General features: G+C 44.7%; 1 protein-coding gene across 3 annotated transcripts in view; it reads left to right on the top strand.

Moving 5' to 3' along the window:
- The window catches only part of CEP192 (centrosomal protein 192), a 639,877-nt gene that overhangs the window by 441,695 nt on the left and 173,641 nt on the right, over positions 1-24,541 (top strand). For all 3 annotated transcript variants that reach the window (XM_063923418.1, XM_063923417.1, XM_063923415.1), the window contains 4 exons: positions 2,794-3,631; positions 9,495-9,643; positions 17,823-18,053; positions 19,415-19,540. In XM_063923418.1, the coding sequence (XP_063779488.1) occupies positions 2,794-3,631; positions 9,495-9,643; positions 17,823-18,053; positions 19,415-19,540 (1,344 nt within the window). The remainder of the gene's footprint in view (positions 1-2,793; positions 3,632-9,494; positions 9,644-17,822; positions 18,054-19,414; positions 19,541-24,541) is intronic.

Below are 24,541 nucleotides of genomic sequence, written 5' to 3'. Positions count from 1 at the left end.
AATCTGTAAATGCCCATTCCACAAGGAAGGTGGGCTCATCTTGGGCGGCTGCCCGAGGGGTCTCGGCTTTACAACTTTGCCGAGCAGCTACTTGGTCAGGGGCAAACACGTTTGCAAAATTCTACAAATTTGATACCCTGGCTGAGGAGGACCTGGAGTTCTCTCATTCGGTGCTACAGAGTCATCCGCACTCTCCCGCCCGTTTGGGAGCTTTGGTATAATCCCCATGGTCCTTACGGAGTTCCCAGCATCCACTAGGACGTTAGAGAAAATAAGAATTTACTCACCGGTAATTCTATTTCTCGTAGTCCGTAGTGGATGCTGGGCGCCCATCCCAAGTGCGGATTGTCTGCAATACTTGTAAATAGTTATTGTTAACTAAAGGGTTATTGTTGAGCCATCTGTTGAGCGGCTCAGTTGTTTTCATACTGTCAAACTGGATATAGTATCACGAGTTGTACGGTGTGATTGGTGTGGCTGGTAAGAGTCTTACCCTGGATTCTAAATCCTTCCTTATTATGTCTGCTCGTCCGGGCACAGTGTCCTAACTGAGGCTTGGAGGAGGGTCATAGTGGGAGGAGCCAGTGCACACCAGGTAGTCCTAAATCTTTCTAGAGTGCCCATCCTCCTTCGGAGCCCGCTATTCCCCATGGTCCTTACGGAGTTCCCAGCATCCACTACGGACTACGAGAAATAGAATTACCGGTGAGTAAATTCTTATTTTATTATAATCAGCCAGCCTAAAAGCTGTCTACACTCCCCACTCACTATGTGTTTTCGCACTAGGTCAGAGGTGAAAGACAGCTTGTTACTTAAAGTCGAGCTATATTTCTAACTGGTTCCAATATGTCGGCAAAACACTAATCCTGATAATAAAAAAAGTACCTATTTATATAATATCTCAACATAAGCAATGATGTCATACATACAAAATGGGGTCAAAAAGTAGTTGTTAATATCACCACATGTAACTGCCAAGTTCATTAGTGGCATTAGCAACATGTAGACTGGACATGCCACATTTTAGGGATCCAGTTGCTTTTAGATCAAGTGCAACCTTTATGATATTGCAGCTTGCATATAAATCTGGGTATGACCTAGATATTGATTACCTCATTATCTATTTTATACAAATATGGTGTCCCAACTAACAATAACAAATATAAATGTTGGTCCAGTTAATTAGCATATTATTCCAGCTTATGCACAACCTATGGTTGTAGTATTAAGTAAAGGTTGTGAAATGTGATTCTGATATTCCCCAGCAGATATAGCAGATTACCAGGTCGGTCATATAACAGCTTGGTTTCTGTGCTAGATAGAAGCACATGGAAGAGGATGACTGTTTTTTGGACTGTATTGGCCTGATGCAAAATTCAGGGAAGTTGGGCAGTTGTAGTGCAAAATTATGTACTTGATAAAATGAATGCCCAATGTTTTTACAGAATGGTCAGTGTGATAGTTGATGAGCACTCTACATTCACTTTAATGTGTCCTCACAGAAGCAACTGTGCATTAGTAAAGGTAGCTTGTAATTTTTTGCATTAAATCTTGCCCTAGACGGGATCAGTATGAAAAACAGATGGTCAGGATGCCGGCCATCAGTATACAGAACAGCATCCTGGCTGTCAGTATGCTGGCAAAGGGGCGAGTGCAGAGAGTCCCCTTGCGGGCTCGCTGCTCTCGCCACAGGTTTTATTCCCACTCTATGGGTATCGTGGACACCCACGAGTGGGAATGGCCCCTGCGAGCCGGTAATCTGGCTGGCCGCACTGTCAGCAGTCGGGATTCCGGCATTGGGATCCTGACCGCTAGGATACTGACTGCCGGCAATGTAAGTGCATACCCCCTAGACTAACCCTTGGTTTATAAAAAAAAATTTTTTGTTATCGCCTGATTAATAGTTTGTCACCTTCACTAGGCTATGACACAGTTTTGCACATGTCAGTCTCCCTTTTAGACTTTGGACAGAATTAGTTAATGCACATTGAAACATTTCTATTCTATGTAACACCCTCTAGGGGACGTTTAATATAATAACCCTTTCAGTTTAAAATGCAGGTGACATGTATGAGGCCCTGGTGGTATAGTATACAAAATCTACATTCAGTAGGTCTACGGTCATTAGGTCAACCCCATATGGTCAGCATTGACTGAAGGTCAGCATATGACAGGTTGACACTGGAAAAGGTCAGCAGGGTCAAAAAGGTCGACATGACAATGGTCGACATACCTTCTTTTTTTGTGTCCATTTTTGGAGTTAGTGTGGATAGTTTATTCATCTCAGGAATTGCGCACTCCCTGAAGCCCTAGCCTGGAGCAGTGGGAGGTGTAACTCTCCAAATGCAGCTTGCGCCACACTGCACACTGTAGAATATTTAATTTAAAATGGATGGCGTTTTGTCTAAAATATGTTAGTCATGTTAACTGTCCTTGTGGGGTTGTTTTTTTACATTCATTTCTCTGAATTAGGAAGGAAAGCTGGCAGGGCAGAGTAACACAAATAACATTCTCCATAGTTTTTACCTGATTTGTAAATCTAAAACTAAAATATACAACTGAGTTTTAAAATAAAGAACTGACCTTTTTTTTGTTTAAAAAAATTTGTTTATGTAGATGTATAGATGTGTATAATATATATAAAATATTTGCTTTGAGATTTTCTGATCCATTTCATCTTCTATGCAGTGTGGATATTGTGAAAAATGATTCAGTATGTATGTCCCATTTTTTTCTGCTACTTATAGAAAATTCTCTGCTACCTTATTTGCCTAAATGATTTTTGTTTTACAGAGTAATAATACTATTGAGCTGAGCACAACAATAGTGAGAGCTAGCCCTACACCTTCAGAGATACCGATTGCGGAGAGCAATACTTTGTCCTGGCAACAAGAGAAAGGTCAAAAGTCCAGTGATATTCCTAAACAAATAAGCAGAAGTCCTTCTGGGTTTAGATGTGTTAAAACTCAAGGCATTGGAGTTAAAATTGGAGAATCTCTAAAACAAGAAGGAAAGAAATTTGAGCCGGAGTACCCAGTTTTAAATTGTAAAGACAAAGTTAATACTCTTAGTTCTGGTTTAATGGTCGATACGAAGGGGTTTCAAGCTCCCATCTCCCAAGTAGATAATCCTTTATCATGGCAAGAGTTTACAGCAAGATCTGGTCAAGGGTTGTCTTCAGTAAATATGCCACAGTCAGCTTTGCTCGATAAGTGCAATGCAATCCAAAACATTCCTGGTAATAATCAGTTTGTCTTCCCTCCTGGCTTTAAACCAGTTTTGACAGCTACAGACTTCCAGAAATTATCATCTTCAGTTCCTACTCTTCTTACTGGACAACCTCTCTCCAACACACCATTTGCACAACAGTATCTAGGAACCGTGCCGCCTATCCCACCCTACTCAATAGGAAATCATTTAAGCTGCCATAGCTGTACCCTTCAAACACAAAATACCCAGAGCTCTGGAGTTCCACAGAGTACAAATTTTGGTTCTGGATTACTTGCCACACTGCCAATAAGTAATCAAACTTCTGGACACAAGAACATTGGCCACCATATCCACTTGCTAGAATCCCATGCTGGCACTACTGGATTCACTCAATGGAACACAAGAATGTCATCTGGGTTTGGTAAGTATTAGTATGCGAGTGTTTACTGTATGTATAGGAGAGACTTTTATTTTTCTCATATTACATTGAGTATGCTTTATTATTTAAGACCAATCCTGATCAGCATGTGCTTTATGTATTAACTGAAGTCACATTTTTAATCCATTTTCTCTAATGTCCTAGAGGATGCTGGGGACTTCGTAAGGACCATGGGGATAGACGGGCTCCGCAGGAGACATGGGCACTTTAAGAAAGAATTGTTACTGGTGTGCACTGGCTCCTCCCTCTATGCCCCTCCTCCAGACCTCAGTTTGATACTGTGCCCAGAGGAGCTGGGTCCTTTTCAGTGAGCTCTCCTGAGTTTACTGATAGAAAGTATTTTTTATTTTTTTTTATTTTCAGGGAGCTCTGCTGGCAACAGACTCCCTGCATCGAGGGACTGAGGGGAGAGAAGCAGCCCTACTCTCTGAAGCTAGGTCCTGCTTCTTAGGCTACTGGACACCATTAGCTCCAGAGGGATTGGTACGCAGGATCTCACCCTCGCCGTCCGTCCCAGAGCCACGCCTCCGTCCTCCTCGCAGAGCCGGAAGATAGAAGCCGGGTGAGTATGAGAAGAAAAGAAGACTTCACAGGAGGCAGAAGACTTCATGATCTTCACTAGAGGTAACGCACAGCACTGCAGCTGTGCGCCATTGCTCCACACACCTCACATACTCCGGTCACTGTAAGGGTGCAGGGCGCAGGGGGGCGCCCTGGGCAGCATTTGGGACCTCATGTTGGCAAAAGTACACATATATACAGCTGGGCACTGTATATATGTATGAGCCCCCGCCAAAATTACTGTATAAGCGGGACAGTAGCCCCCCGTCGAGGGGGCGGGGCTTCTCCCTCAGCACTCACCAGCGCCATTTTTTCTCCACAGCTCCGCTGAGAGGAAGCTCCCCGGACTCTTCCCTGCTGATACACGGTAGAAGAGGGTTGAAAAGAGAGGGGGGGCACATAATTAGGCGCAAAAACTATACATACAGCAGCTACTGGGTTAACATTAAGTTACTGTGTTATTTCTGGGATATTATAGCGCTGGGGTGTGTGCTGGCATACTCTCTCTCTGTCTCTCCAAAGGGCCTTGTGGGGGAACTGTCTTCAGAAAGGACATTCCCTGTGTGTGTGGTGTGTCGGTACGCTTGTGTCGACATGTCTGATGAGGAAGGCTATGTGGGAGAGGAGCAGAGCAAATGAATGTGGTGTCTCCGCCGACGGCGCCGACACCTGATTGGATGGATATGTGGAAGGTTTTAAATGATAATGTTAATTCCTTGCATAAAAGATTTGACAAGGCTGATGCATTGGGACAGTCAGGGTCTCAACCCGTGCCTGACCCTCTGTCGCAGGGACCGTCAGGGTCTCATAAGCGCCCACTATCCCAAATTGTTGACACAGATACCGACATGGATTCTGACTCGTGTCGATTACGATGATGCAAAGTTACAGCCAAAATTGGCTAAATCCCTTTGATATATGATTATAGCAATAAAGGATGTTTTGCACATCACAGAGGAAACCCCTGTCCCTGACACGAGGGTGTATATGTATAAGGGAAAGAAGCCTGAGGTAACTTTCCCCCCTCACACAAACTGAATGAGTTATGTGAAAAAGCTTGGGAATCTCCAGATAAGAAAATGCAGATTTCCAAACGGATTCTTATGGCGTATCCTTTCCCGCCAACGGATAGGCTACGATGGGAATCCTCCCCTAGGGTGGACAAAGCTTTAACACGCTTATCTAAAAAGGTAGCCCTGCCGTCCCAGGATACGGCTACCCTCAAAGATGCTGCTGACCGCAAACAGGAGGTTACCCTGAAGTCCATTTATACACATTCAGGTACCTTACTAAGACCGGCAATTGCGTCGGCCTGGGTGTGTAGTGCTGTAGCGGCATTGGACGGATACCTTATCTAAGGAATTGGATACCCTAGATAAGGATACTGTATTATTGACCCTGGGGCATATAAAAGACGTTATCCTATATATGAGAGATGCTCAAAGAGACAGTCTACTGGGTTCTAGAATAAATGCTATGTCGATTTTTGCCAGAAGGGTCCTGTGGACTCTGCAATGGACAGGTGATGCCGACTCAAAAAGGCATATGGAGGTTTTACCTTACAGGGGTGAGGAATTGTTCGGGGAAGGTCTCTCGGACCTGGTCTCCACAGCTACAGCTGGAAAGTCAAATTTTTTGCCTTATGTTCCCTCACAACCTAAGAGAGCACCGCATTATCAAATGCAGTCCTTTAGTTCACAAAGAAACAAGAAAGTCCGAGGTGCGTCCTTTCTTGCCAGAGGTGTAGCGGCAGAGGAAAGAAGCTGCACAACACAGCTAGTTCCCAGGAACAGAAGTCCTCACCGGCCTCTGCAAAATCCACCGCATGATGCTGGGGCTCCACTGGCGGAGTCGGGCCCGGTGGGGGCACGTCTTCGGAATTTCAGCCACATGTGGGTTCACTCCCAGGTGGATCCTTGGGCAATAGAAATTGTGTCTCAGGGTTACAAGCTGGAATTCGAAGAGGTGCCTCCTCGCTGGTATTTCAAATCGGCCCTACCATCTTCCCCCCAAGAGAGGGAAATAGTGTTAAACGCAATACAAAAATTGTATCTTCAGCAGGTGGTGGTCAAGGTTTCCCTCCTTCAACAGGGAAGGGGTTATTATTCGACCATGTTTGTAGTCCCGAAACCGGACGGTTCGGTCAGACCCATATTGAATTTAAAATCTCTGAACCTATACTTGAAAAGGTTCAAGTTCAAGATGGAATCGCTAAGAGCGGTCATCGCAAGCCTGGAAGGGGGGGATTTTATGGTGTCACTGGACATAAAGGATGCGTACCTTCATGTCCCCATTTATCCACCTCATCAGGCGTACCTAAGATTTGCGGTACAGGATTGTCATTACCAATGTCAGACGTTGCCGTTTGGTCTCTCTAAGGCCCGAGGATTTTTACCAAGGTAATGATGGTGCTCCTGCGCAAGCAAGGTGTCACAATTATCCCGTACTTGGACGATCTCCTCATAAAAGCGAGATCAAGAGAGCAGTTGCTGAACAGCGTATCTCTTTCACTGAAAGTGTTACAGCAACACGGCTGGATTCTCAATATTCCAAAGTCGCAGTTGGTTCCTACGACTCGTCTACCCTTCTTGGGCATGATTCTGGACACGGACCAGAAGAGGGTTTATCTCCCGATAGAGAAGGCCCGGGAACTCGTGACTCTGGTCAAGAACCTATTGAAACCAAAGCAGGTGTCAGTGCATCATTGCACTCGAGTCCTGGGAAAGATGGTGGCGTCATACGAGGCCATTCCCTTCGGCAGGTTCCATGCGAGGACTTTCCAATGGGACCTACTGGACAAGTGGTCCAGGTCACATCTTCAAATGCATCGGTTGATCACCCTGTCCTCCAGGGCCAGGGTGTCACTACTGTGGTGGCTGCAGAGTGCTCACCTTCTCGAGGGCCGCAGATTCGGCATTCAGGACTGGATCCTGGTGACCACGGACGCAAGCCTCCGAGGTTGGGGAGCAGTCACACAGGGAAGAAATTTCCAGGGTCTTTGGTCAAGTCAAGAGACTTGTCTTCACATCAACATCCTGGAGCTAAGGGCCATATACAACGCCCTACGTCAAGCGGAGACCTTACTTCGCGACCAACCAGTTCTGATCCAGTCAGACAACATCACCGCAGTGGCTCATGTAAACCGCCAAGGCGGCACAAGGAGCAGAGTGGCAATGGCGGAAGCCACCAGAATTCTTAGTTGGGCGGAGAATCATGTAAGCGCACTGTCAGCAGTGTTCATTCCGGGAGTGGACAACTGGGAAGCAGACTTACTCAGCAGACACGACCTACACCCGGGAGAGTGGAGACTTCATCCAGAAGTCTTCGCACAGATTGTGAGTCGGTGGGAACTGCCACAGATAGACATGATGGCGTCCCGCCTCAACAAAAGCTACAGAGGTATTGCGCCAGGTCAAGAGACCCTCAGGCAGTAGCGATAGATGCCCTAGTGACACCGTGGGTGTTCCGGTCAGTCTATGTATTTCCTCCTCTTCCTCTCATACCAAAGGTGTTGAGAATAATAAGAAGAAAAGGAGTGAGAACAATCCTCATTGGCCAAGACGGACCTGGTATCCAGATCTGCAGGAACTGCTCACAGAAGATCCGTGGCCTCTTCCTCTAAGACAGGACCTGTTGCAACAGGGACCCTGTCTGTTCCAAGACTTACCGCGGCCGCGTTTGACGGCATGGTGGTTGAACGCCGGATCCTAGCAGAAAAAGGCATTCCGGTTGAGGTTATCCCTACGCTGATAAAGGCTAGGAAGGAAGTAACAGCAAAACATTATCACCGTATATGGCGAAAATATGTTTCTTGGTGTGAGACCAAGAATGCTCCTACGGAAGAATTCCATCTGGGCCGTTTCCTTCACTTCCTACAAATTGGAGTGAATTTGGGCCTTAAATTAGGTTCCATTAAGGTCCAGATTTAGGCCCTATCCATTTTCTTTCAAAAAGAATTGGCTTCTCTCCCAGAAGTTCAGACTTTTGGAAAGGGAGTGCTGCATATTCAGCCTCCGTTTGTGCCTCCGGTGGCACCTTGGGATCTTAACGTGGTGTTAAGTTTCCTAAAGTCACACTGGTTTGAACCACTTAAAACGGTGGAGTTGAAATATCTCACGTGGAAGGTGGTCATGTTATTAGCCTTGGCTTCGGCTAGGCGAGTGTCTGAATTAGCGGCTTTGTCACATAAAAGCCCCTATTTGGTTTTCCATTTAGATAGAGCAGAATTGCGGACCCGTTTGCAATTTCTGCCAAAAGTGGTTTCATCTTTTCATATGAACCAACCTATTGTGGTGCCTGTGGCTACACGTGACTTGTAGGATTCCGAGTTACTTGATGTAGTCAGGGCTTTGAAAATTTACGTAGCCACAACGGCTAGAGTCAGGAAAACTGAAGCGCTGTTTGTCCTGTATGCATCCAACAAGATTGGTGCCCCTGCTTCAAAGCAAACTTTTGCTCGCTGGATTTGTAACACGATTCAGCAAGCGCATTCTACGGCTGGTTTGCCGTTACCAAAATCGGTCAAGGCCCATTCCACTAGGAAGGTGGGCTCTTCTTGGGCGGCTGCCCGGGGGGTCTCGGCACTACAGCTGTGTCGAGCTGCTACTTGGTCGGGTTCAAACACTTTTGCAAAATTCTACAAGTTTGATACCCTGGCTGAGGAGGACCTCATGTTTGCTCAATCGGTGCTGCAGAGTCATCCGCACTCTCCCGTCCGTTTGGGAGCTTTGGTATAATCCCCATGGTCCTTATGGAGTCCCCAGCATTCTCTAGGACGTTAGAGGAAATAAGATTTTACTTACTGGTAAATCTATTTCTCGTAGTCCGTAGAGGATGCTGAGCGCCTGTCCCAAGTGCGGACTTCTTCTGCAATACTTGTATATAGTTATTGCCTCAATAAGGGTTATGTTATAGTTGCATCGGTCTTGAACTGATGATATGTTGTTTTCATACTGTTGACTGGGTAGTTATCACAAGTTATACGGTGTGGCTGGTATGAATCTTGCCCTTGGATTAACAAAATCCTTTCCTCGTACTGTCCATCTCCTCTGGGCACAGTTTCTCTAACTAAGGTCTGGAGGAGGGGCTTAGAGGGAGGAGCCAGTGCACACCAGGAACTAAATTCTTTCTTAAAGTGCCCATGTCTTCTGCGGAGCCCGTCTATCCCCATGGTCCTTACGGAGTCCCCAGCATCCTCTACGGACTACGAGAAATAGATTTACCGGTAAGTAAAATCTTATTTTCAGTTTTGATAAAAAATAAAAAAATATTTATTTTCTACAAGGGCAAGTTTTGGTGACTGAGGAGGTGACATTTCCTAGTGCATGTTGTGTCGGAATTGCATCTCAAGCTTCGCTGAATATTTTTAACCCAAATGAAAGGTGGATGCAAGTTAATATTGGAATAATCAGTATTGCTGTAGATGGTGAAAAAGTAAGTGTTCTTTATTTGTCCTTGACTTAAACTGTTATGTTCAGAATTGTTTTTAATGAAGCAACTAAAATATTTTTCACTGTACCCAAGGCTAATGAAAAACTGATCAAAAAGTTAAGGGAACTGATAATAGCTGAATATATCTCTCTTTAGACAATGTACAAGCCATATACATAGGGTACTTTTGTAGGATGACCAACCAACTGGGTTTTGCCTGGGCACAGAATAACTATTGCCTGAAGGAATTACACAGTACAAGACCTGCAAAAGTGACCTTGTTGCCTGATGATAGTGTTTTTGGATTTTTTTTTTGTTTGAAGAAGTGTCATACAAAGAACTGTTTATGTGCAATTTTATATTGGTGTGTTTAAATGTGTACATGTGTGTGAATGTATTTTGTATCTACCTTTATTTACATGTTATCACTCAATAATGTCATGCAGTGGCTGAGCCATGCAGGCAGCTCTCGGACGACAGTTCAGATTGAACTGCCTGCACGGCCGACAGCGAGGATCGTTAACGACCTCTGGGGCCGCGTATCGCTGGTCGGCGGCGGCATACACACTTGCCCAGAAAATGAGTGACGTTGCTCATTTTCTTGGCAAGTGTGTATTCAACTTTTTAGTCTTTATGCATATGTGTATGTATAACTCTGCCACTATGGCTGCATATACTGGATTTGTTTTGTGAGGTTGGTGGACAAGGGTCGATGAGCCTACAGAAAAGTCAGTTATGATGACAATTCTAGGACTTGGCAACAATTATCCATTTAATTGATCTGTTAGAAAAAAGGGAAAGGTGAATTTGGAATGGCTGGAGTGGTAAAATTGGCAGATACTTTATCAAGATAGAAGAGGTTGGGGAACAGCCAATGGGGGAATTCAGTTACCCGCAGTCAGTGACCGGAGGTAATCATTGGCCAGGGGCTATTCAATTATCTTTGATAAGCCAGTGTGAGCCGCAGCTTATCGAGGAGAAACAAATCTCCAAAAACAGGCTGTTTCTCCCGAAAACACAAAGGCTTTACTGAACCTGTTGGCTAGATGTAATGAAGTCTGAGTAGGCCAGAGGTGCGGTCCACACACACACATTTTTGTAAAGGGGCAATCCTGTACAAGGCATGGTCCATTTTCTCTGGCAAGGTCCACAGGTTACCCACAGGATTACAATGGGATATGATGGAGCGACAGCGGATTTGTACCAATCAGTCAAAGCTTTCCGGCCTCCCAGCATGCAATGGGCCTGTCCATATATCCCCGCCCCCTGGCTCAGGCAAATAATTTTTTTGTTTGGTGCGGCAGGAGTCGGACCATGGTCAGAGGGCTGCTGGATTGTTAGCAGCCTCAAGCTTTCTTATATTGTTTTTTTATAATCTTACTGTTTTTTGATTGATCTTTCTTAACAGCGTCTTATACGCATATTGGAAAGAGTCGCTCCAACAACTCTCAGCCGAGTCGCAACAACACTTACCCACGAGTACAGTGCTGTTTCGGCGGGCGTCTGTGTCGGCTATACTAGCAGGTCCATCAGACATTACCAGGCTGTGGCCGGAGCACGGGGAGAAGGTAAAGCATCAGTTCCGCGTAGCGCTTGGAATATGGACACAGCCACACTGTTTTGGGAGGAGACTACCAATCAGTAGCTGACGCGCCACCACCACGGGTGCTCCAGCGCTAGGCCTTAGGGATCAGAGGCTCCATGAATATTATGAGGCTGCGATCCCTAGGGTTGATGTCAGCGGTGGGCAGTCAGACTCTTTCCTGGTCGCCCCTCCCCCCGATTCATGACCAGTTTCCGCCGAGTCTCCCGCCATGAACGGTTTCCTCGCTTCCGTCTCAGACGCTACCAGTTACACTGGAAGACGAGGGGACCCAGTCGCAGCATATGTGGCTGTATGACCGTGGCGTCTGTGTTCACTGATTGCTACCACGAGGGGACCCGGTCGCAGCATAGGCGGCTGTGTGGCCGATGCTTCCGAGTTCACTGAGGGCCCGGTCGCAGCATAGGCGGCTGCATGACCGGTGCGTCTGTGTTCACTATAGCTTCATGGAGCGGCAGTTTTCACTAGTAGCATCTGGATCCACTCAGCGTTCGCTAACGGATTGATCGATCCTGGAAGCGGGGTAAGTCTCCCTGTATCCCACTCTACTGAGTACGGGCTATACAGCACTAAATCTCTATCTACTGTTTTGAGTATGAATAGTTAGAGAAGTGCCTATTGCATATGAGTCTGTATACCATTACTGTTGTTTCTGTCGCAATAAGTTACATACCGTATGTTAAACATGATTCAGTAAATGTGTTCTCCTACATACTTAAAATATTAATGTAGTTGACGATATGCTCATATTGCTTAATATACTAATGTATAACATGTGACTGACTGCTAGTATGTTGCTGACTTTGCTACAGGTTTGTCAGTTTGTTTTGCAGATCCTCAATGCTGGTGCATGAGGAGGATCGAATGGATATAATTTTAAAAGGTAAAGTGATAGTCACAAAATTGTGTAGTGCTGAATATTTATCATGTAATAAAGCGACAATGGTGAGGACACTTATACCATGTTTAAAGCTGTATTATCCTCTTATCTGGTTCAGGATGGCTTGTATGCATAGGGTTTAGCTCAGCAGGAACAATCTGCAGCCACACCACACTGGGGGCCTGGCTGGTTCTTGGATGTGGGGCCACCTGGAAATACCAGGTGCTGTAAGAGTGTATCCACCTGGGGCTATATTTACACAAGCTTATCCAGGAAATTAGATGGATAATCCTCCAAAATCCTGTACCAGGAATAGGGTTACAAGCCATTACATAGAGCAGCAGCTTCTCAGAATCAGTGTTAAGTAAATCTTCACTCTCGCAGACTACACATTGTTTAGACTCATCAGTAGATGAAAGCCCTATTATTCTACTTCATCATATTAAAAAGAGGTAGATCTCGAATATACCTGAATTAATTTAAAGCAATAAAGCCATCTTATCCTTAGAGGATACAGTAAAGCCTGTGTTAAAAACCAAGGCACCTGTGTTTAAACATCCCAATACTTGAGTTCCAAGAAAATCATGGAAGAGGTTGGGTTACGCCCAATAAAAAGTTGGAATTCCTTAGAAATAGAATTCCTATGATCTGCTTCCAGCTGGAGATTGTTTAAAAAAAAAAGAGGAGATGGCTCCTAAAGTAGATAAGGAGAATCTACAATAGCTTTGCTTTCAATTTTCCGGTCTAGGGCTGTCATGAGACCAAGCCTTGGCTTCGGTTTAAATGGCAACGGCAGTGGTTGCCTGGGTTGATGCAATGGAAGGAGATTTTTTTTTCAAGAACAAGAATCTCATATGGCTCATATAAAAGACTGCAATGTTACTGGAAGCATTGGATATGGGCAGAATATTTAGTCCAAGGCATCAGCCCTAACTTTACCTGCTCATAGAGCAGTTTAGCTGGGTACGTGGAAGATCTACAGCCACACCATACTGGGTATGCCCAATCTCACCAGATCTTGGAAGCTATACAGTGTGGGGCCTGGTAAGAAATACCAGGTGCTGTAGATGGAATCATTGTCTTGTTCTAAAAATATTCCTTTTTAGTAAAAATTGACAGAATTCCAGAGTCAGAAGCAGACTCCAAGAAAGTCATGTTCCTTCCACATACAGTTCACGCATTGATATTACACTATCAATAGAAGCCTGTCATAGGCTGAATCACACATCAGTGTGATTTCAGATTAGGAAACCATTGAGCTACCAGAAGATCTACTGGTGTGGTCTCTGCCTGGGAGATACCAGGTTGGGGGGCAGACTTCATCAGGTCACAGACCTAGCATGGTATCTCTAGTTATGTTTCTCCTTCAAAACAGTCTATCTCGGCTATAGACGAAGGCCTGGCTTTGCAAGAAGCAAGTCAGAAAATTACTTAGTCAGGAATAGTCATTCCAGTTCCTCTGGCAAACAAGGACAAGGTTTTACTTAAACCTGGCTTAATCGGAAGACAAATCGGAGTCATTTCGGCTCATGCTAAATCCAAAAAATGCTGAGCAAATACATTTGGAAATATGGAATCATATGTTCCTTATGTGGGGCATGGAGCCAGGTTTTTTTTAATGGATCCCTGGAGATACAGGAGGCTTACCTACATGTTCCTATACCTTTGTCCATCAGTGTTATCCAAGGTTCGGCTATTCCTCCAGAAAAGCAGTTTTTCAGTTTAGGCTTTATCTTTTGGGTTAGCCACAGTCCCCGGACTATTTACCAGAAATATGGGGCACCTTATCTTCGCCAGTAGGGGTTAAGGTTTTTTCCCATACCTAGGATCTTTTAATCCTGGCACAGTCACAGAGATTGCTCTTGTCATCGGCAACAGCAATAACGAGTTTTCTGGCAAGTGACTCATAACTTGGGGAAAATCGGCTCCAGTTTCAAGGTCAAATCCAAGGTTCACTATAGGATTTAAGAATCGCCACACAGTCCAACGGTATCCATTCACGCAGCAATGCGGGGGTGGGTTTGATGATGTCTGCATCAACAAGAGGGAGTATGCACAATTCCACTCTAGGTCTCTGCAGCGTCTGATTCTTACCTAGTAGAATCTACAACCACGCCACACTGGATATGCACAGATTTCATTGGATCATGGAAGATTAGCAGTGTGGGCCTGGCTGGTACCTAGAGATACCAGCTGGGGATACAAGGTGTGGTGAGTATTAATGGATTGCATCAGATAATAAAGACCGACTATGGTACTTACGATAAAAGTAAGGAGGTCTTTAGCCTGGTGGCTACAGACATCCCAGCGGGACAAAGGAAAATCCTTTTGATATTAGATTGGGAAGATGCTGACACTAGGATTAGTGTCAGGGAGATTGTGTTCCCAAAGTGCTGTCTACCAATAAAGGTTGAAACCTCAGGCCATATACAGGTCACCGGTGTAGGCACGGGACAGTCTTCATGTGAAAATCAGTCCAGTTTTGCTCGGACAAGACAACGGCACTAGAGTACCTCTACATCAGGAAGTAACTCTCAGCCGAAAAAGGGATGAAGAAGGTAAGTCACATACCTAAGAGGATGGATTTCATCATCCAAGCCTTGTGCGCTGTTTTCAGTCCAAGAATCATAAACGGGTAAAAGGACTTTTTCAAGTCGATACACCATTCAGAGGATGAATGGGCTCTACACTCAGAGTCTAGAAAACAAGTGGTGCGTGCTAGAGATGTATCTCAGAATATCTTGGTTGAACAACAAAGTACTCGCATATGGAACAAAGGATCCCAGGGCGATCGTTGTGGATGCCTTATCTGTGAGACAGGACCATCATCTGGCAGATGGGTTTTCCTCTAAATACCCTATTACCCATAGTGATGAGTAAGTTTAAACAGGAAGAATAGCAGAGAATGGCAATGGATGCTCTACTTCTGCTTCCTTAACGTCCAGACCTACTAATGCAGGGTACTGGTTATCACAGACATGTGGGTCGGCTGTCTTTGACAGCGTGGCCATTGAAACCTTTATCCTCAAGTCAAGAGGATACTTTCAGACAGTTTCAGAGCAAGGAAACTTTTTGTAGCTCGCATATATCACCAAATATGGTAAGCCTTTATTCTTTGGTACAGTGAAAGAAAACCTACAGCCACACCACACCTGATATGCCCAATCTCACCAGATCTGGGAAGATATGCAGTGTTGGGCCTGATGAGTACTTGGATGGGAAAACATCTGCAAACACCAGTTGCTGTAGGTGAATGGCCCCAAGATTTTTTTCCTCGTTCCAGGGTCATAGCATTCCTATAGAAATGAATGGCTTCCTTGAGAGAAGCAAGAGTCGGCATCAACTGTAGAGTTCCAAAAGTAAATAACCAACTTACAGGATATGCGTATCTTTTTTTCCCCAGGCTATGCTGTGCATCAACCTTTTGGTTGTTTTTCCTACAGTGCCGTGGGACTTGGTTAGTCCTGAAAATCCTGCAAGTTGCCCCATTTGAACCACATAAAAATCTGGATTACAAATTGTTGACAGCTAAAGTGTCTTTTCTACTGACTGAGTCGTCAGCTAGAAGAATATCAGACTTATGGATTGTCATATTGTTCCCCAGGTCTGATTGCTTATCCAGAGAAAGTAGTTTGCAGAACTAGATCTGGGTATCTTCTTAAGGTGATTACTAACTTCCACCTTAACAAAAGGAAATAATTGTCCCGGCCGTTTAGAGTCTGGACTTTTTCTGCGGGAGATGTATCACTGGACGTGATCTGTGCATTAAGGATCTACGTAGATGGTACCAGTGTCATCAGAGAAGCATATTCTCTTTTAATTTTTCTATGGATTTCAATGACCTGCTGGTAAGCAGATACTGGCAAGATGACTTTGAATGACGAAGCATAGTTTCAAGCTGATCTCCCTGTTCCGGCTAATGTCTCTGTTTACTCGTAGGGTAGGTCCTTCATGGGCAGCACAATGTGGTGCTTAAACAGAACAGATATGTAAGGCAGCCATATGGTCTACCGTTTACACATTTTTTTTTTTTAAAGACATTATGCCTTGAATACCTTTGGCTCTCACAATGCTGAATTCTGGCGAAGGATTCTCCTGAGCATCCGGAGCATCCCCACCATTAAACTGCTTTAGGAAATCCCATTGTTATCCTGTGGATAATCTGTGGACCTTGTTGGAGAAATATACGTTATGGTAAGAACTTACCGTTGATAACGGTATTTCTCCTAAGTCCACAGGTTCCACAGGGATCCCACCCTGACGCACCTGATTTGAGGATCCTTTTTTCTCGCTAAACCTCTTTCTTCTGGCACGGAAGGGTGTGCATGTGTGTTCTTCTCGCCGGATTAGGGTTCTACATAATGCTCCTGCCTTGAGCTTTGGAATACAACTGATTTGCCTGAGCCAGGGTGCGGGGATATATGGACGGGCCCGTTGCATGCTGGGAGTCCAGAAAGCTTTGACTGATTGGCGTTGCACTGTTATGGGAGCATACTGTAAGTGGCGTTTTTGTGTATACACTGTAGTTGTAAGAGACAGTGTAGTTTTAAAGCATAACCTTACAATAGGGTTATTGAATTAATATTATTCCACCCCAGGCTATGGCCAAACATCATTTAAAAGCCTTCTATAAATCTTACTATAGACCCCAAAATAATTGCATGCACACCAATTTGAATTATTATTATTTTAATCTAGTTTTTAAATTTATTTTTTATTTTTTTAGAAACCTACGACAATCAGTGAAAGAACAAAAGTTGATCTTGAAATTTTAAAACAAAATCTGTATTGATTATTTTATACATGTATCAATGAAACATTTTTTTTAATTACTAAATGACTCTCTTATAAGCTTATACTGTTTCAGAGCACCGTTGTATTTGTATGGTGTCGTACATGCTGATTATGCTCATATGTTATATTTATTCATATTGTCTTGGTGTGGATATACTGGGGGTGGTTTTCATTGCCAGTTGTGCTCTGAATATTTGTGATTATTCAGTAAAAACATGGGGTTCGGTATGTGTGATCGGCGTCATGTTGGCGGTCACAATACAGATGCCTGCATCACGATGTTAAATATTCAGACAGAGGAGCGATAACTATGCTGTCCCCTCTCTCCTAACCCTCCCTTCACATAGCCTAACCCTAACCCCTCTTGCTTAGTGCCTAAACCTAACCTCCCCCTGGTAGGGATTCTGGCGTCTGTATTCAGACTGCCGGGATCCCGACATCCAGTATCTTATCAGTATCTCAAAACATGTTATAAAACAAAATCCATTATTGCTAAGTAGGCTTTTAGTGATTGCTTTTACACTTTACAACGTAATAGGAAAAGGGAAGAAAGAATTGATCAGGCAGAACTTTTCCTTATATCTATGGCATGTCTTAGTGAAGCTAAAGATTAGATCAGAATATTGGGGCAGATGTATTAACCTGGAGAAGGCATAAGGAAGTGATAAACCAGTGATATGTGCAAGGTGATGCACGCACCATCCAATCAGCTCCAATATGTAAATTAACAGTTAAGATCTGATTGGCTGGTGCCTTTATCACCTTGCACATATCACTGGTTTATCACTTCCTTATGCCTTCTCCAGGTTAATACATCTGCCCCAAAGTCTTGTATCATTGTGATCTCTATCAATATAATGTTACGGTACACTTGCTTACATGGACTGGAATATCTTCTCTTTCAGATTGACACTGGAGCTGACCAGTGCTTGGTTTTTAAAAACAAAACAATAATTGGTCCACGAGCATCTGAAGATATAAAAATTCTCCTTTTACCACAGAGACCAGGGCTTTTCCAGTGTGTACTTAGTGTGTCATCTTGGCCTGTGTCTGCTGATACAGAGACCATTGTTAGAGCTGAAACCATGGCCTCCAAGGTTCTACTGACTGCTGTTTCAGAATATCCTGTGATTGAGGTATTTGCCACTTCTTCACATGTGGAAGTTATTCTAGGATTTAATTCAGCATTACACATATATTTTCATTTCAATTATAAAAATCTATCATTCATACTGTATAATGCATAGATTGTCAGTCTATCTAAAGTAGTAATACAATAAATGCATACCTTCACAACATTTATTACTGTATAACTTTTTCTGAGGTTCTAGAGCTTGAAATATTCTTTTGCATTTAGAAATAGTTATTTGTATTTTTCTGTTCTAAGTCAGATTTGTTTAATCCAGTTGTGCATCAAAATAAATACTTTGGTTTTAAGTTTAAAAACCTTATTGTTAATATTGCTTGCTCATAAAAAACCTTGAATTGAACACTCATTTGCCAATCCTCAAGGGGCGTCTACATTATATTCTAATTGTTATTGACGATGGCAGATATAAAATTAGTTTTTCAGTCCTTCATGACCAACATTACAATGTTAAATTTACTTTACAGGTACTTAGAGACTGCTTTAGGTACAATAAATTCAGGTAGTCTATAATGCAATTTCTCCTCTCTGGTGGTTTTAGTATAGTTATGGAAAGCTGTGGATTTTTGTGTCTGCAGTGTTATGGGCTTACCTGCTTCTTAGGTCCCAGCGATGCTTCATCCATGCAGTAAAGCAGGGGGAGTTTAGCTCCTAGGTAGGGGAAATACTAAGGGGAAAAACACAGTGTACGTGTTGTGTGGCAAACCCTCAACTATGTCAGGAAGTCATGAAGCTGCTGGCTGAAAGAATTGGACTTCCTGAAGTAGATATTACTAAAGTCAATAACAAGAATGACTAAATACCCAGAAGTGTTAGGGTTTTAATGCATCTTTGAATACAAAATTGGCCAACGAAGTATTCAAATATTTATTCTTCTATGCAATAAAGAGGTTCACCCTTTTATTAGGTACCTTGTGGCTTCTTGGGACCTCAACCTAGTGCTTAATGCTCTGATGGCTGCCCACTTTGAATAATACTGGAACTTTCTCTGCGATAGAGAACACTGAAGGGTAGTGTTCTTGGTGACCCCAGAAGTGTTGGAGAGTAACAAGGACTATGGTGCAGGGGATCACTTGTTAAGTATGTACATGTTCTAAAGTGGTTGGAAGAGAAAAGCCAACTGATTTGCTCCACTGTAATGGCTGCCCTGACAGGACATTACCCACTTAAGTTTGAGAGGTTATATATTTTTCATATGCTAAATTTATCTAGCATTTGATATCTACCTAATCAAGAAAGTAAGTTGCTCATTGTAATTTCTTCCATGGAGTATCTCAAAGGAAAATAATTAACAGTAAATCTTTTTGTTTTTGTTTTTTTTGTTTGTTATGTGCCCTTTTTCTCCCATAGATGGACAATGGAAAGAGTGATGGTTTAGATTTTGGGGATCTGGCATCTGGCAGTTGGAAAACACTTCAGCTAAAATTGCTAAATAAGACACGTGCTACAGTGCCTATAAGACTTACTATTAGTGCTGTAAGTATGTATGTTGACCTTGAAACAATAACATTTGTAGGGTGGGATTCAAATGATATAGCATGCCTAATTTCCTTTCTAAAATGATCTCCGTTATCGCGCATATTGCGCCCATAGTAATCAGGTTTAGCTGTGTAAAGGGTTGGGTGCCTCGCTACTCCGGGTGTTGCGAGCTGTAAATAAGATTTTACTTACCGATAAATCTATTTCTCGTAGTCCGTAGTGGATGCTGGGGACTCCGTCAGGACCATGGGGGATTAGCGGCTCCGCAGGAGACAGGGCACAAAACTAAAGCTTTAGGATCAGGTGGTGTGTACTGGCTCCTCCCCCTATGACCCTCCTCCAAGCCTCAGTTAGGATACTGTGCCCGGACGAGCGTACACAATAAGGAAGGATATTGAATCCCGGGTAAGACTCATACCAGCTACACCAATCACACCGTATAACTTGTGATCTAAACCCAGTTAACAGTATGACAAACGTAGGAGCCTCTGAACAGACGGCTCACAACAATAACAACCCGATTTTTTATTTTTTTTGTAACAATAACTATGTACAAGTATTGCAGACAATCCGCACTTGGGATGGGCGCCCAGCATCCACTACGGACTACGAGAAATAGATTTATCGGTAAGTAAAATCTTATTTTCTCTGACGTCCTAAGTGGATGCTGGGGACTCCGTCAGGACCATGGGGATTATACCAAAGCTCCCAAACGGGCGGGAAAGTGCGGATGACTCTGCAGCACCGAGTGAGAGAACTCCAGGTCCTCCTCAGCCAGGGTGTGCCCCTGACCAAGTAGCAGCTCGGCAAAGTTGTAAAGCCGAGACCCCTCGGGCAGTCGCCCAAGATGAGCCCCCTTCCTTGTGGAATGGGCATTTATATATTTTGGCTGTGGCAGTCCTGCCACAGAATGTGCAAGCTGAATTGTACTATACATTCAACTAGCAATCGTCTGCTTAGAAGCAAGAGCACCCAGTTTTTTGGGTGCATACAGGATAACAGCAAGTCAGTTTTCCTGACTCCAGCCGTCCTGGAAATCTATATTTTCAGGGCCCTGACAACATCTAGCAACTTGGAGTCCTCCAAGTCTCTAGTAGCCGCAGGTACCACAATAAGCTGGTTCAGATGAAACGCTGACACCACCTTAGGGAGAAACTGGGGACGAGTCCGCAGCTCTGCCCTGTCCGAATGGACAATCAGATATGGGCTTTTGTGAGACAAAGCCGCCAATTCTGACACTCGCCGGGCCGAGGCCAGGGCCAACATCATGGTCACTTTCCATGTGAGATTTCAAATCCACAGATTTGAGCGGTTTAAACCAACGTGATTTGAGGAATCCCAGGACTACGTTGAGATCCCACAGTGCCACTGGAGGCACAAAAGGGGGTTGTATATGCAGTACTCCCTTGTCAAATTTCTGGACTTCAGGAACTGAAGCCAATTCTTTTTGGAAGAAAATCGACAGGGCCGAAATTTGAACCTTAATGGACCCCAATTTGAGGCCCATAGACACTCCTGTTTGCAGGAAATGCAGGAATCGACCGAGTTGAAATTTCTTCGTGGGGCCTTCCTGGCCTCACACCACGCAACATATTTTCGCCACATGTGGTGATAATGTTGTGCGGTCACCTCCTTCCTGGCTTTGACCAGGGTAGGAATGACCTCTTCCGGAATGCCTTTTTTCCCTTAGGATCCGGCGTTCAACCGCCATGCCGTCAAACGCACCCCCGGTAAGTCTTGGAACAGACATGGTACTTGCTGAAGCAAGTCCCTTCTTATCGGCAGAGGCCCTGAGTCCTCTGTGAGCATCTCATGAAGTTCCGGGTACCAAGTCCTTCTTGGCCCATCCGGAGCCACGAGTATAGTTCTTACTCCTCTACGTCTTATAATTCTCAGTACCTTTGGTATGAGAAGCAGAGGAGGGAACACATACACCGACTGGTACACCCATGGTGTTACCAGAACGTCCACAGCTATTTCCTGAGGGTCTCTTGACCTGGCGCAGTACCTGTCCAGTTTTTTGTTCAGGCGGGACGCCATCATGTCCACCTTTGGTCTTTCCCAACGGTGCACAATCATGTGGAAACAACTTCTCGATTAAGTCCCCACTCTCCCGGGTGGAGGTCGTGCTGAGGAAGTCTGCTTCCCAGTTGTCCACTCCCGGAATGAAAACTGCTGACAGTGCTATCACATGATTTTCCGCCCAGCGAAGAATCCTTGCAGTTTCTGCCATTGTCCTCCTGCTTCTTGTGCCGCCCTGTCTGTTTACGTGGGCGACTGCCGTGATGTTGTCCCACTGGATCAATACCGGCTGACCTTGAAGCAGAGGTCTTGCTAAGCTTAGAGCATTGTAAATTGCTCTTAGCTCCAGTATATTTATGCGGAGAGAAGTCCCCAGACTTGATCACACTCCCTGGAAATTTTTTCCCTGTGTGACTGCTCCCCAGCCTTTCAAGCTGGAATCCGTGGTCACCAGGACCCAGTCCTGAATGCATAACTGTGGCACTTTAGTAGATGAGCACTCTGCAGCCACCACAGAAGAGACACCCTTGTCCTTGGAGACAGGGTTATCCGCTGATGCATCTGAAGATGCGATCCGGACCATTTGTCCAGCAGATCCCACTGAAAAGTTCTTGCGTGAAATCTGCCGAATGGAATCGCTTTGTAAGAAGCCACCATTTTTCCCAGGACCCTTGTGCAATGATGCACTGACACTTTTCCTGGTTTTTGGAGGTTCCTGACTAGCTCGGATAACTCCCTGGCTTTCTCCTCCGGGAGAAACACCTTTTTCTGGACTGTGTCCAGAATCATCCCTAGGGACAGCAGACGTGTCGTCGGAGACAGCTGCGATTTTGGAATATTTAGAATCCACCCGTGCTGTCGTAGAACTACTTGAGATAGTGCTACTCAGACCTCCAACTGTTCTCTGGACCTTGCCCTTATCAGGAGATCGTCCAAGTAAGGGATAATTAAGACGCCTTTTCTTTGAAGAAGAATCATCATTTCGGCCATTACCTTGGTAAAGACCCGGGGTGCCGTGGACAATCCAAACGGCAGCGTCTGAAACTGATAGTGACAGTTTTGTACCACGAACCTGAGGTACCCTTTGTGAGAAGGGCAAATTTGGACATGGAGGTAAGCATCCTTGATGTCCAGGGACACCATATAGTCCCCTTCTTCCTGGTTCGCTATCACTGCTCTGAGTGACTCCATTTAGAATAGGTCTCACCGAGCCGTCTGGCTTCAGTACCACAATATAGTGTGGAATAATACCCCTTTACTTGTTGTAGGAGGGGTACTTTGATTATCACCTGCTGGGAATACAGCTTGTGAATTGTTTCCAATACTGCCTCCCTGGCGGAGGTAGACGTTGGTAAAGCAAACTTCAGGAACCTGCGAGGAGGAGACGTCTCGAATTTCCAATCTGTACCCCTGGGATACTACTTGTAGGATCCAGGGGTCCACTTGCGAGTGAGCCCACTGCGTGCTGAAACTCTTGAGACGACCCCCCCACCGCACCTGTTTGTACGGCCCCAGCGTCATGCTGAGGACTTGGCAGAAGCGGTGGAAGGCTTCTGTTCCTGGGAATGGGCTGCCTGCTGCAGTCTTCTTCCCTTACCTCTATCCCTGGGCAGATATTATGGGGACGAAAGGACTGAGGCTGAAAAGACTATGTCTTTTTCTGCTGAGATGTGACTTGGGGTAAAAAAGGTGGATTTTCTAGCTGTTGCCGTGGCCACCAGGTCCGATGGACCGACCCCAAATAACTCCTCACCTTTATACGGCAATACTTCCATGTGCCGTTTGGAATCTGCATCACCTGACCACTGTCGTGTCCATAAACATCGTCTGGCAGATATGGACATCGCACTTACTCTTGATGCCAGAGTTTCGCATATATAGAAATGCATCTTTTAAATGCTCTATAGTCAATAAAATACTGTCCGTGTCAAGAGTATCAATATTTCCAGTCAGGGAATCCGACCAAGCCACCCCAGCGCTGCCCATCCAGGCTGAGGCGATCGCTGGTCGCAGTATAACACCAGTATGTGTGTATATACTTTTTAGGATATTTTCCAACCTCCTATCAGTTGGCTCCTTGAGGGCGTCCGTATCTGGAGACGGTAACGCCACTTGTTTTTATAAGCGTGTGAGCGCCTTATCCACCCTAAGGTGTGTTTCCCAACGCGCCATAACTTCTGGCGGGAAAGGGTATACCGCCAATAATTTTCTATCGGGGGAAACCCACGCATCATCACACACTTCATTTAATTTATCTGATTCAGGAAAAACCACATGTAGTTTTTTCACACTCCACATAATACCCTTTTTTGTGGTACTTGTAGTATCAGAAATATGTAACATCTCCTTTATTGCCCTTAACTAGTAACGTGTGGCCCTAAAGGAAAATACGTTTGTTTCTTCACCGTCGACACTGGAGTCAGTGTCCGTGTCTGTGTCGACCGACTGAGGTAAAAGGACGTTTTAACGCCCCTGACGGTGTTTTAGACGCCTGGACAGGTACTAATTGGTTTGCCGGCCGTCTCATGTCGTCAACCGACCTTGCAGCGTGTTGACATTATCACGTAATTCCTTAAATAAGCCATCCATTCCGGTGTCGACTCCCTAGAGAGTGACATCACCATTACCGGCAATTGCTCCGCCTCCTCACCAACATTGTCCTCATACATGTCGACACACAAGTACCGACACACAGCACACACACAGGGAATGCTCTGATAGAGGACAGGACCCCACTAGCCCTTTGGGGAGACAGAGGGAGAGTTTGCCAGCACACACCAAAAACGCTATATTATACAGGGACAACCTTTATATAAGTGTTTTTCCCTTATAGCATTTTAATATATATATACATATCGCCAAATAAGTGCCCCCCCTCTCTGTTTTAACCCTGTTTCTGTAGTGCAGTGCAGGGGAGAGCCTGGGAGCCTTCCCACCAGCCTTTCTGTGAGGGAAAATGGCGCTGTGTGCTGAGGA

The sequence above is a fragment of the Pseudophryne corroboree genome, chromosome 5 (genome assembly GCF_028390025.1).
Source record: "Pseudophryne corroboree isolate aPseCor3 chromosome 5, aPseCor3.hap2, whole genome shotgun sequence".
Classification (NCBI taxonomy): Eukaryota; Metazoa; Chordata; class Amphibia; order Anura; family Myobatrachidae; genus Pseudophryne; species Pseudophryne corroboree.
Note: the sequence above shows the minus strand (reverse complement) of the source record. Positions and strands in the feature narration are given on the sequence as shown.